A 14,578-nucleotide genomic window follows, 5' to 3' on the forward strand; every position below is an offset into this window, starting at 1 on the left:
TGTGGCAGTCTGGCAGTGTCACTCTTGAATGTCACTTCTGATTTGTAGGTGTTGAAGGGATTGTCCCATCTTTTGGAGGAAATAAATGGCCTGTGAATGAAAAGAATTGAGAACTGACTTGTGACTGCAATCCAGGTGGTGACTGGGGAATGAGAATATTTAACAAGTATTTAACAAGAATATTTAACAAGATACAATTCATACTTGCTAGCTGGCTGTTACATTTCTATACTACCCTATCCACTCAAAAACTCTGAGCAGTTATGAATTACAAATTCTACAAATATTTATGTACCACTTTTCAACAAAAATTCCCAAAGCAGTTTACATAGATATAACCAAACAATAAATAAATAAATTGGCTGCCTGTCCCCAAAGAGCTCACAATCTAAAAAAGAAATATAAGATAGACACAAGCAACAGCCACTTGAGGGATGCTGTTCTGGATGGAGATAGGTAGGGCCAATTGCTCTCCCCCTGCTAAATAAAGAGAATCACCACTTTTAAAAGGTGCCTCTTTGCTCAGTTAGCAGGGGCTGAGCAAAGCCCCTGCTAACTGAACTAACTGAACCAATACCGTTGTAGTCTTATAACTACTCTGAACTTCTTGTGATTGTGTGACCTCTGGGGACTTCAGGTCACTTTAGCTTTCCAGGCAGATAACTGTTAACCTCTTTGCAACCTCTTATGCCAGACCCCTATTTGAGGATCACTACCCACCAGAAGCAAATTCATCTTGGGTAAAGGAGCCAACCAGTAAATTGACCCCGATAGGGCTGAACTCTGGTGGACAACCCATTTTGTGGTTACAGTGTATGTTAGTAGGCCTAGATCAGGGCTGCACAACTTTGGCCCTCCAGCTGTTGAGGACTACAATTCCCATGCTTGGGAATTGGGCATCCCTGACTATTGGTTACTGTGGATGAGGATAATGGGGATTGTAGTCCAACAGCTGGAGGACCAAAGATGTGCAGCCATGATCTAGGCCTACTAACATATACTGTAATGACAAAATGGGTTGCCCACCAGAGTTAATCCCTATCGGGGTCAATTTACTGGTTGACTCCTTTTTTTTCTTTTTGCTGGACCTGCACCTTTTTACTGGTTACAGTTTTACTGCATGAATTTACTAGTCCTGCACCTTTTACTGGAAAAGGTATAGAAGAGGGCAACCAAGTTGATTTGGGGCCTGGAGCACCTTCTTTATGAGGCAAGGCTACTGCATCTGGGGCTCTTTAGTTTGGAAAAGAGGCATCTACAGGGAAACATGATAGAGGTATATAAAATTATGCATGGAGTAGAGAGAGTGGACAAAATTTTTTCACCCTCACAGCACTAGAACCAGGGGTCATCCTATGAAACTGAAGGTCAGGAAACTCAGGACGGACAAAAGGAAGTACTTTTTCCAAACAGTGCATAATTAACCTATGAAATTCTTTGCCACAGGATGTGGTGATGTCCACTAGCCTGGATGGCTTTAAAGGGGGTTAGACAAAGTCATGGAGGACAGGTCTATCAACAGCTACTAGTCTGGTGCCTATAGGCTACCTCCAGCCTCAGAGACAAGATGCTGCTAAATACCAGTTGCCGGTGAACAGCAGCAGGAGAGAGGGCAAGCCCTTACCCCCTGCCTATGGGCTTCTCTGAGGCATCTGGTGGGCCACTGTGTGAAACAGGATGCTGGACTAGATGGGCCTTGGGCCATCTTATGTGCTGCCCTGGTCTAAAAAGAAAGTAGCATATGGTCTGGCACATATTTGTCCACACTCAGGATCTTGTGGCCTGTTTCCATATCTGGACTGAAAGAAGGGTGTGGATAGCAGGTTCGGGGAAACTACAGGTATAGATGAACCCCATATTGTTATACAGTTGAGGTTGTGCCGTCGAGCCGGTGCTGACTCCTTTTTTCTTCATGTTTAAATTTTTATTGATTTTAACAATATCTTAACATTCACATCACATTAAACAAATATTGACTTCCCGCTCACACCTCCTCGTGAATCACCAACTATAGAATTAACCCTTGCTATAATAGTAATTCAAAACATATATCTTAAACCTTACAAACTCAATTTTGATCTACCCAACCTACTATTATTACTAAATTCCAAACCCTGTTGTAAAATCAATATTAGGGAAATAGTTATTTAAGTATAATAAAAATGGTTTCCAATCTTCTTTAAAACATTCCAAATTTTGATCTCTTATCAGTACTGTGAGTTTTGCCATCTCCGCATATTCCAAAATTTTTATCAGCCAATCTTCTTTTGAAGGCAGTTCATTACTCTTCCATTTCTGCGCATATATTATACTGGCCACCGTAGTAGCGTACATAAAGAATGTTAAATTGGTTGCAGAAAACACTCCTTGTGTTATTCCCAGCAGGAAGGATTCTGGCTTCTTAGGAAATGTCATTTAAAATTTTTTCTTTAACTCATTATATATCATGTCCCAAAAGGCCTTAGCCTTCCTACAAGACCACCACATATGAAAAAAGGTTCCTTCAGAGTGTCCACATTTCCAGCATTTGTTTGAAACATTTTTATACATTGCCAATTTTTTAGGCATCAAATACCACCTATACATCATTTTATAATAATTTTCTTTTAAAAGATAACATGCAGTGAACTTTAAATCAGTTTTCCATAATTTTTCCCAGGCTGCCATTTCTATATTATAGCCCACATCTTGAGCCCATTTTACCATAGTCGTTTTAACCACTTCGTCTCTTGTCTCCTCCATAAGCAAGAGGTTATACATTTTGGAAACTAATTTTTCGTCACTTTCACACAGCTCCTTCTCAAATCTCAACGTCTGATCCTCAAATCCAACGTTAAGATCTTTCTTATAAACTTCATTTAACTGATGGTACTGAAACCAATTACTGACCCAATTTTGTACTTCAATTAAGCTTTTTAACTTACAGTCCTTGTCTTGAAAACATAACAAATCCCTATAAGTACCCCATTGCGATTACATATTAACCTCTTTACGTACTAAAGCTTCAATCGGGGATAACCATAGCGGAGTCATAGGTTCCAACCATTTTTTATATTTTACCCAAACTCTCATTAAACTCCTTCTTATATAGTGGTTAAGAAAATCTTTATGTACTTTACTTTTGTCATACCACAAATAGGAGTGCCATCCAAACCTTCTGTCAAATCCCTCCAGAGCCGGTGTTGACTCCTGGCAACCACAGAGCCATGTGGTTTTCTACGTAGAATACAAGAGGGGTTTACCATTGCCATCTCCCGCGCAGTATGAGATGATGCCTTTCAGCACCTTCCTATATTGCTGCTGCCCGATATAGGTGTTTCTGGGAAACACACCAGTGAAGATTCGAACCAACAGCCTCCTGCTCTCTAGGCAGGTTACTTTTCCCACTGCACCATTAGGTTCTACTTTTTATCTGAGGCAGAAGTTTCATGAAAGTGTTGCTGCATCTATTCCAATCTGGCTAATTTGCGGGGGATTGTTTCTGAAAGCACACGCTTAATAGGTACAGTAACTTTTTCCACATTGTAGGTCAGATTTGTACCTCATATTTTATATCTAATGAAACACTGGCTGTTGTGCTTTTATAATGATTTGCTAGAGTCTTGAAAATCATAGTGCTTTCAGAGCTAGCTTTGCAGCACCCTGAAACAGAGTCAGCTCTATGGTTAAATATAGCAGCATGTAGTAGTGTGTTTCCAATTCCTAGGCTGTAGGGAAATGTGCACTTTGAGGTTTAGAGTTCTAGAACTCTTTAATGGAATTTGTCAAAGGCCTTTTTAGGGGTAGAGATGGTTGTGTTTTGAAAGCTGATCTCAATTTTTTTGCTGCTCTAAGTGCTGTTTAGAATATGCTTGGATGGGTAAGAGCAAGGCTGCACAACTTAGACCCTCCAATTGGATTACAACTTCCATCATCCCCAGCCACAGTGATCAATAGTCCGGGATGATAGGAGTTGGAGTCTACAACAGCTGGAGGGTCCTTATCCACTGGCATATTTATAACAATGATCAGGTTATAAACATGCAGCCTTGATCTAGGCCAGGGTTTCTTAACCTTGGGCCCCCAGATGTTGTTGGACTACAGCTCCCAGAATCCCCAGCCACAAAGTGCATGTCTGGGGATGATGGGAGTTGTAGTCCAACAACATCTGGGGGCCCAAGGTTAAGAAACCCTGATCTAGGCCTACTAACATAGACCTGTAACCACAAAATGGGTTGTCCACCAGAGTTCATCCCTATCAGGGTCGGAGTCCAACAGCTGGAGGGCCAAAGCTGTGTAGCCCTGGGTAAGAGATTCTAAGCTACCTAAGGGGTTGCTTTACTGCTTAATTGTAATGGCTGTGAGATTTTTCCCCTCTCGAACATGTTGGAAATACAATGCAGGGCAAAACAAATTCTTGCATCTAATTTTTGTCTGAATTGGGAGAGTGGAGTATGGTGTTCACCATCTTTCCTTCTGCTGAGATACTTGATTTCATGATGTCCTAAACAAAGCACTGATAGTTTTAGGAAATCTCTTATTTGATAGGCTTAATGTACAAGCCTTCCTTTCAGGGATCTGACACTAATGCAGCTCTTAGGAAAAGGGCACGCTCCTTGCAGCAGTCCTTATTCTCTGCAGGAGCCAGCAATGTCCTGATCATGGTTATAAATATGCCAGTGGATCAGGCGTGTGTGTGTGTGTGTGTTTGTGTGTGTGTGTGAAGGGAGTTGGCAGGCACCCATGAATCCTACCTTCTGACTCTTGCTTTCTCTCCCTCTCTCTCCCCCCCCTCTCTCTCTCCCCCCTCTCCCCCCCCCTCTCTCTCTCCTTTTTCCTTTGGGAACATCTCTGCTTGGATTTGACTCCATCTGTCTCCAGTTACAACCCATTTCAAACTTATCTGGCTCTAGCTCCAAGTGCAAATGCAGCTGAACATACAATAGAATGGTGAAGCTCTTGCTCACTGCAGTGTTGTTTTTTTAGCAAATAGCTTCCAGGACAGTTAGATATGGTCTCTGTTACATATTTGCATATATTGTATTCCCAACACTTTCTTCAAAATGTGTTGGGATCTCAAGTACCATCCCCATCAAAATGCAGATGGGGTGGTAATTGAGACTTGAGAAGCTGCTAAGAAACTATACTAGATTGTTTGCAAAGGCCAGGTGCTTCCTTAACAAAGGTTACCAGATACTAAACTTCTGTCACTCTGTTGCTTCCAGACCACATTGAGTATAATGAGCCCTTGTTGTTCCCTAAATCCTAGTATATAGATCTTGGACTCATGAGTGTCCAGAAGGTGGGAACTTATTCTACCTCCTCCTCCAATTGAGCCAGTCCCACTGAATTAAATGTGGCTTACTCCCAGGTAAGTGGGTATAGGATTGCAGCTTTTACACCTCACCATCCCTCAAAAAGGTCTTGCAGACACCCATGCTTGGTTAGCATTCTTGATCATTCTTCTCAAACACCACTACTTGCGGACATTCATTAAACTCTTGATGGAACTGTGAAAATTTCTGAAAGCAGATAGGCTATCTTATTAAATGTGCTGGAAGGATCTACAACTCTAAAGAGAGTTTGTCTTAATGGCATAGGGCTTTAGAATGTTCCTATCCAGGAGATCCCTGTTGCCAGTGGCAACTTGCCACTGGATTATACCAGGCTGAGGCCTGCTCAATTTAGGCCTCCCAGCTGTTTTTGGACTGCCATAATCCCCAGCCACAGTTGTCAGTAGCCAGGGATTATGGGAATTGTAGGCCAACATCTGCAGGAGGGCCAGAGATGAGCAGCCCTGGGTTATACAGATGTTAGATATGGTAGGGAGGAAAATCCTTCCAGGACACCTGAGGCTTTAGCACAGTTGAGAGTGCAAACTAAGGATCCAGATCCTTGCAAAGCTTTTGAACAGAGCAGTATTCACTCAAAATTATATATATGGATAGGTGGCCCTCATTATTCGTGGAGGGTTTTGTTCTCATCTAGAGGTGCCAAAATGGAAATAATGAATAACAAAACGTTGAGTCAATGGGAATTGGGTTAGGTTCCTAACAACAAAAGGGCCCCAAAAACCAAGGGAGGGCAGAAATAAGAGAAGAAAAGGACAGTACCTTATTCTCCAGGCCTCCAGCAATAATAAAAATTATCTTTGTTAGCTACCCCATAACAAAGTGTTCTTTGGGCAGCTCACAATACAACATTAAATTATCAAGTAAAAACACATAAAACACCATATCAGCAAAATATTTTAAAAATACAGTACAAAACAACTTTAAAATGTTTAGGTCAATTTTTAAAATCAAATATAAACATCAGATTTAAAAGGCCTGAGTGAACAGAAAGGTCTTTATTTGGTGTCTAAAAGAACAAAGTGATGATGCCATAAATGGGATGCAACCACCAAAAAGGCCCGCTCACCCGCCTCACCTCTTTTGGCAGGGGCAGCTGATGAAGCACTGGTGTGATATGATCAAAATGCCCAGTCCCAGTTGTTAATCTTGCAGCCCTATTTTGTACCAACTGCAGTTTCTGGACAGTTTCAAATGCAGCCTCACGTACAATGCATTGCAGTAATCTAAGCGAGAGGTTACCAGAGCATGAGTAACTGTGGTCAAGCTATCTCTGTCCAGGTAAGGTCATAATTGACATATCAGCCAAAGCCGTTAAAAGGTGCTCCGAGTCACAGAGGCCACTTGTAGGGATGTGCATGGAACCGGCTGGCCCGGTTCGGTTCGAGACTGGACTCGAACCTGACCGGACCAGTTCGTTCCGGCACCCCCTCAGACCCCGCCCCTCGGTTTGGTTTGGTCTGGGGGGGGGGGTTTCATGGATTTTTTAAAAGGTTTTAATTTTTTAAAAAACCTTATTGTTCCTCGAGGTTGTGGGAGGGTCCGCAGAGGTTCCCCCTCCCCCCATCCTCCGTAATCACCCCCTCCAGCCGGCTCGGCCAGTTCTTTGGCCTGTTCGGGCATGCAAAGCTCAGCATGGCGTAATCACCCCCTCCAGCCGGCTCGGCCAGTTCGGCCTCTGCGAGGCCTGGCATGATACCACTTTTTTGTATCCATAAAGTATTCTCCCACCACAAAGTATTTTTTTACAGGGGATACACGTAGGTTGGACACAAAAAAACAACCATTGAGCACAATCAAGATACAGGGAGTTATTCTCATGTCATTTGGTTCTGCACCTGGTTCACGATCTCAAAGCTTCCCTCTGTTATGGCTCCTTTACAATCCAAATAACTCTGCTGTGAAACAAACAGCTCTGAGCCAGAGGAAGCTGACCTCTCATTCTCTGGTCAGAGGAGACATTTGCTCTTTCAGTTTAGAAAGCAAAACAAAAAACCATTCCTACCAATGCAGCTAACACTTAAAACAACAAGGAAAACCTTGACATGTCAAATAATAATCCAAATCTGAACAGGCTTCATCGCATTACAAAATTAATTATTTAAGCACGATTGTGTTCTTGTGATCACAGTCAAAAGCAATTGGATCTGAACAGACAGTTCCACAAGTCAGCTCTGCATATGAGTGGCTGTGTGTACATTTTGAGCATGTGCTCTGCTGTTTAGCACAAGATGACTTAGCTGCAGGTATACCATGAAACCTCCTTCCAGGCCTGTCAGCCTGCTTCTGAGAAGAAAATTCCAGGAGAATAGAAGGGCTGCACAATATTCTTACAATTACAAATAGTGATAGACAATTGGAAACCTGTTGTATTGTGTCCCCAGCCCCTAAGATAAGTGTTCCTGTTCTGGGCTTCAGCCAGTCTAAAATAAGAGTATTGTGTTTCTGTTTAGGATTCACAATGTGATGGAGTTTTTTGTTGTTTTTTTTGAGGGGGGGAGAACATCTCCAGCCCCCTTCCATCCTCCTGAAACCACCTCCTGCTATGCAATATTAGTATTGTGCACTAAATGACTTAAATTGCCAGCCTTAAACGTGAGTGTTTTTATAAGTTAGTGTGGGAATGGATAGTAGGAAAAGAAGTTCTTCCCCTGCTTCATTTCCCCATTGCAGAAATGTCCCAGTATAGCAGAGAGAAGGCTTTTATGTCATGGTACATTTAAGCTTGACAATCCCAGGAGCCATGGCACCTAAAGATCTAACTCTGGCACTTAGACTAGGATACTCAGAAATAGTTACTTAATAAATTCTTTATTTTTCCCAGGCAGCCTGTTTCTGTTCTAAGTATGTTGCCTTTAAAGGGGATAAAGAGAAGGCCATTTTCCCTCCCCACAGCCACCATGTCAGTCACCAGTCTGTTAACGTTGTCAAGTGTTCCTTGGCTCCTAAATTTTTGGGCTGGTTCCTAATTTTATTTTATTTTTTAACTTGTCAAGGCCCTCCTCTTCTCTAGGGGCTTGTTCAAGATTCTCTGACCAGTATTTCCCACCACATAATGTATGGTGGAAGGGACTGCTTGGGTATATTATCCAAACCAGCCTTGAGAGTCGTTAATCTGCTTGAGCTCCTCTTTCCCCCACCCCTCAGTTTTCATTCAATTTATATATAAATGCTATACGTTCTGGAAGTCACTGTGTTGTCAGTTCATTTCGGGACTTGTAACTTTTTAAATTAAAAATAAATAAAAATTCTTAATTACCAAATGAATATACTTATGTGTACTTGAGTTGTCTCCTTAAATATGCAGAAACTGCTGCTTTGCTGTTGGGTGGTCCCCCAGATTCAAAGCATCACTTCCTAACTTAGGCAGGGAGTCACTCAGATTTGGTATTGAAGGAACTGATGGTTTCTAGGCCATAATATAAATAAAATAATACATTAAATAAAATAAAAAATAAAATGTTAAATTGAAATAAATATTCACTGGAATGAGGAAGAAGTAGATCCTTGTGTTTGTATGAATCTACTGTGAGGGTTTTCTGTGTGGCTTTGAAGAACTGCGCACTTGATTACTTTTGGTCTGTGTTTCTTCTTGGAAGCAATTAAAGAACTGTGGGGCTAATAAAGCTGGTCAGATAATTGTGTGATTGGAAATCCTGTAGAAATCATGACCTATGCATGATGGATATACTACCCAAGGAAGAAAGTGCAGGTTTCTAGCACATCCTTGAAAGAACTGTTTTGTGCTCTGCTGGGTAAGCTTGCTGTTACTCCTTAAGAGTAAATACCCAGAACACTAGTTAGAATTCTCTCTCTCAATCACCCTCTCACTAACTCCAAGGAACAAGGGTAAAAAAGAAATATTGAGGTCTGTATAACTTATTCTTGGACTTCATATATACATACACGGGATTAAATTGAAATAAATGCAACCTACATGCGACTCCTCTTGACATATGGAAGGTTAACACCAATAAGGGACTGGTGAATGAAGTGTTGTAGGAATGTGAAAGCGGGGGCTCATTGAGGACAAAGTTGGGCCCATGATTTATTATAAGGTCTTCTGCAACAACTTACCCCAAACCTCTCTCCCACTGCCCAAAGATTGACTCATATGGGACTGGGACATGGGAGCATGCCCTTTCCCCTCTTCCAGCAAGTAAGACTGGTTGGTTTAAAAAAGGCAGTTAAACTGAATCCAGACTTCCTCCTGGGGGCAAGGGAGGGAAAGGAAGTTTAAAAATATAACTTGGAGCCCTTATTTCTTGGTGCTGTGGTTTTTTCCTCTCTAACCATCCCACTGCCATAGTCTTTACCCTGTAATTAGCACTGCCCAAGGAAACCAGGCATCTTGCCCTTTCTGTAGAGTGAGCAGGTTTATGCTGGAAGGGGCAGGATGTTTATCATGTGTATACATTTTTAGATGAGGGGAAATGAGGTTTTCTGTTAAAGTTGCCTCCTTTTTGCTTCTGCTCATAGTTTTGTGTTAGTTGGAGAAAGGACTCTGTTGCAATCTCCGGGTTTGAAAGAGGATGGCCATGTAACTGTCCCTGATCTGGGAACTGAAACAAGAGTTTGATTCCCAGCTGTACCAGACACATCTTGATCCTTTGTCTGATCACTTCATAACATGAGCCTCAGTTTCTCTGGTCAAGACTTAACCTGTGAGGCAAATAGGTGACAGAATCCCATTTTGCTGAGCACTCGGCAAAATGGGATTCTAACATCGCAGTCACATTTACTCTTTGCATTAGTATATTTTGCTTCTTCTACAGAGGTGAGGAATCAGTTTTTAATGGCCATGAAAATTATGCCCATTGTAAAGCATTCTGTGGGCCATTTAACAGCATACTTCAGTTATGCAAATGAAGAGCTGCTTCTCCTAAAACATGACTGAAACTCTCCAATGACTGCACTATTGCAGGAAGATCTCGGAACATAGGAAGCTGTCATATACTGAATCAGACCATTGGTCTATCTAGCTCAGTGTTGCCTTCACAGACTTCTCCAAGGTTGCAGGCAGGAATCTCTCTCAGCCCTATCTTGGAGAAGCCAGGGAGGGAACTTTAAACCTTCTGCTCTTCCCAGAGAGGCTCCATCCCCTGAGGGGAATCTCTTACAGTGCTCACACATTGTCTCCCATTCATATGCAACCAGGGCGGACCCTGCTTAGCTAAGGGGACAAGTCAGGCTTGCTACCACAAGACCAGCTCTCCTCTCATGATAACACAGTAACAGGCAGCATCAAGGCTCTCCTGATAAGCTGTTGAAAGAACTCCAGGATTCTTAGGAAATCACTGCCCTAGAAGAGTAATCTCTTACAAGATCCTAAATAGTGTCCTTGGTTTTGCAGCACTGGGATGTCTTCAAGGATGTGACCGAGGTATTCATCCTGGTTCCAGCACTCCTGGGATTGAAGGGGAACTTGGAGATGACACTGGCATCTAGGCTTTCTACGGCTGTGAGTATTTTGATCTGACTGGCAAGCAGGTAGTCTGCCTGTCTCTGCTCTTTACTACATATAAAAGGATGAAATGGTGTTGACTTCTTGGAGAGTTTTCCTTCAGTCCTTAAAATGAGCTCTGGACCCACACTTGGTTCGCTTCCAAGCAAATGATGAAGGCTAGAAAGAAGTTTCATCCTTTGAAATGTAAAGGTTTCTCACTGAAAGAGCCGGGTGGTTTTTGGAAAGCAGGTTGCTGGTTCCTATGCAGTCAGATTATGTTGGGGATGTCTACATACATAGCAGCTACTCTTGCTTGGATTAATGAGGCATCACAATGAGGCCATTGCTTCTGGAGCCACAGCATTGTTACAGCTCTGGGAGCAATGAGGCATGGCCAGGCACTGCTGAATACACAGAGGGAACACACAGACTACTTGCATGTGTGTACTGGAAGTCTGAAATTGAAATGTGGCCAATGTGGCCTAGTTGTGCTTGAAATACAGTTGATTCAATTCTTTCTCCTCCTCCTTCCACCCCCTCCCCTCAAATTACCTAAGGGAAACTCAATTTGACCCTATTGTTTGCAGTTTTCTCCTTTTTGCGGTCTGTGTGTATATGAATATGTGTGTTATGGATGTTGAAATAAAAATCACCCCCTCTAATCTTGCCTTTTCATTTGATTCAGCTAGGCCTAGAGATGATGTAATATTTACCTAAATCCTTCACCCCTGAAACTCAGTTGTGTTTCAGGATGTGTTTTTAGGACTTATCAAAGTTTGTTCTTGCTTCTCAGACATAAGGATTAGTGAGGAGGTTACTCATGAATTAACCTGAGTTAGAGTAACAATAGATTAAAAAAAGAAGCAGTAAACAAAACCATATGTGAGAATAAGTTTCCTATTGCAAGAGAATTGGAATGCAAACATGTTCTTACTAAGTTATGATTTTAAATAGTCAAGAGACTTTAGGATGATGATGATGATGATGATGATGATGATGAAGTAAAAAATTTAAATGGATGTCAGGTTGCCTTCAGGCTTCCTCTGCTGACTTTCTGTACTTTACAGTTTGTAGGTTCAGGCACTCCCCAACTTACAAACACCCGACTTACAAATGACACATACTTACAAACAAAACTCCATAATTTATTAAATTAATGAAGTCCCCAACTTACAAACCCCAACCCACAAATACAAAAAAGTCACTCCTCCTAGGATTTATATGCATTCCAAGTTATGAACATCTGACTTACAAACAAACTTTTGGAACACAATCCATTTGTAAGTTGGGGATTCACTATACCATGTTCCTTGAAACTATCTTTCATTAAAATACCCTGTTTAACTAATGCTTTGTTTTGCTGTCTTAAGTGTTGCCTATGCAATATCAAAGTATTGCTTCGTTATTGCAGTACTAATTATTGTATTGGTATCTATATATTTAATCCTCTGAGGCATACCCGTGGCTAATTCCGTGTGTGGCAGCTCTCACGGGAGTTCACAAGCAGAAGCACCTAATTGGGCAGTGGGGATTCCATATGCAGATAGGGAGAAGGAGCCTGTGAGAGCAAAGCACCATGGTGACTGGGCAGTGGGGATTCCATATGCAGATAGGGAGAAGGAGCTTGTGGCACCGTGGTGACTGGGCAGTGGGGATTCCATATGCAGATAGGGAGAAGGAGCTTGTGGCACCGTGGTGATTGGGCAGTGGGGATTCCATATACTGGTCGGAAGATGTTCTTGATTGTAGAGGACAGGGGGAAATATATATAGGATAGCTGGCAGGGGTCTGCGAAGAGAGGGGTTGAAAGGGAGGAGAGAGCCCCTTCAGGAGAAGGAGGCTGCCGTTGTGTGAATTAGATGAGGAAACAAGATGAACAAGATCTGTTAACTCAGGGAGAAAACATGGAGGGGGAAGAAAGAGTGGGGAAGAACGAGTGGAGGAGATAGAAAGAGATAAAAAGAAGGGGGGGAAGGGAGACAGAAAGAAGGGCCAGGAGGACGGGCCCGAGCCTGTCAGCAGCCTGAGAGGAATGAGCAGCCATGGTGGCACTGGAAGCAAGAAAGGGTCCAGTCAATCACTGCTGCTGTTTGCAGCTACCGAGGCCATTATCAGAGGCAGGCAGGCAAGGGATGGGTCTGGGCCTGTCAGTGGCCTGAGGTGAACAGCCGTGGTGGTGGTGGTGGTAGTGAGGAAGAACCCGGTCAGCTGCTGCTGCTGCTTCTGTGGGGATGAGCAGGAGCGGGGCTCCAATGGGGAGGTCTCTGGGGATAGGAGGCTGCAGCTTGGCCAATAGGCACCAGCAGAGCTGCAGCCGTGACCAGGAGAGGTGAGTGGAATGGAATAAAGGGATGGAGGAGTGACCAAGAGGGGTGAGGGGGATGGAAGCAATGGGATGGAGGAGGAGGAGCAGGAGTGCAGCTCAGGTAAGGGTGAGGAGATCTCTGAGGTGCGGGAGGCTGTGGCAGGGGTGAGGGGAGCGATCAAGTACTAGTGCGCAGATGCTCTGTGCAGGTTAAGCTAGTTTTTATTATTTCAGTACTTGTTGCAGTACTAATAGAACAGTAGTATGCTGTAATAGAAGCTATAGAAATCAAATAATAATATAAGTAAACTACTATCTTTATAGAAGCATTCGCTTGAGTTCTTATCTCTTATATTGTCATTACAATATCCTCGTGAGTACAAACCTAAGATGCAATATAATTTCTGGACTGGAGCCTTGCACACAACAGTTTTCTGATGTATCTTACAGCTAATCTGAATCCTGGGGTGTAAAAGTTCAACTAAGCAGAGGCAAACTGTTACAGTATGTATTCACATACGTATATGCCAGCAATTTGCGCATCTGAAGTGTTCTCTAGTCCACAAAAGCCTATACTGTTCGTTAGAATACCATAAGGCTCTTGTTTTTACACTTTGGATTCACCATGATTGCTGAAGGCAACCAATCCGGATTACAGTTGAGAGGGAACACTGGAAGACATTCTCTGACCAGGCTGCCATTATATTTCCAGACTTATTTTCTCACAACCACTGTTATCCCCATTAATAAATTGAAGAAAAGCTTGAAAGATTCAGACCTCTCTTGCATTACCACTCATGTTCAGATCACATCTTTTCTTACAAAAGACACTTACTGCTGAGCATACGTGGAATGAATCAAGTCAAATTTTTAGAAAGTTTAAAATTTTACTTGATTCATTCCGCATTCTCAGAATGCACTGAAGCATCTGCCCTGCACTCTCTCCTTAAATCTGCTGCAAGTTAGGCAGAGCATTCCTGGCTCCTTCAGTCACTCCAACATCAAGCCAGATGATCAGAATACTAGAATATGATTTGAGATATTCATGAACCTGTTATTTCAAGTCTGGCATGTTGCTCATCTCTGCACTTGCATAAAATCCAGGACCTTAAACGATTTTAAGCAAGTGCCAAGATGAGCAGAGAATACCAAAAAGAAGTCAATAAGTTCTTTATTGACTACAGAAAACCTTCTAATTGCGTCGACAATGTCAAGTTGTGGGATATCCTTAGGAAAACAGGCAACCCAGAACATCTCATTGTTCTCCTGAGAAACCTATACAGAGGACAGGAAGCCACAGTCCTGACAGAACATGGTGAAATAGACTGGTTCCAGATCGGCAAAGGAGTAAGACAAGGCTGTCTACTTTCTCCTTATTTATTTAACTTATATGCTGAACATATACTGAGAGAAGCTGGATTGGAAGAAGATGAGTGTGGTTTCAAAGTTAGAGGAAGAAACTTCAATAACGTTCGCTACGCTGATGACACCACTCTG

General features: G+C 42.5%; 1 protein-coding gene across 3 annotated transcripts in view; it reads left to right on the forward strand.

The window, feature by feature from the left end:
* The window catches only part of SLC41A1 (solute carrier family 41 member 1), a 63,833-nt gene that overhangs the window by 19,190 nt on the left and 30,065 nt on the right, over positions 1–14,578 (forward strand). For all 3 annotated transcript variants that reach the window (XM_053247927.1, XM_053247926.1, XM_053247925.1), the window contains one exon: positions 10,684–10,791. In XM_053247927.1, coding sequence (XP_053103902.1) covers positions 10,684–10,791 — 108 coding nt within the window. The remainder of the gene's footprint in view (positions 1–10,683; positions 10,792–14,578) is intronic.

This window comes from Hemicordylus capensis, chromosome 4, assembly GCF_027244095.1.
Source record: "Hemicordylus capensis ecotype Gifberg chromosome 4, rHemCap1.1.pri, whole genome shotgun sequence".
Classification (NCBI taxonomy): Eukaryota; Metazoa; Chordata; class Lepidosauria; order Squamata; family Cordylidae; genus Hemicordylus; species Hemicordylus capensis.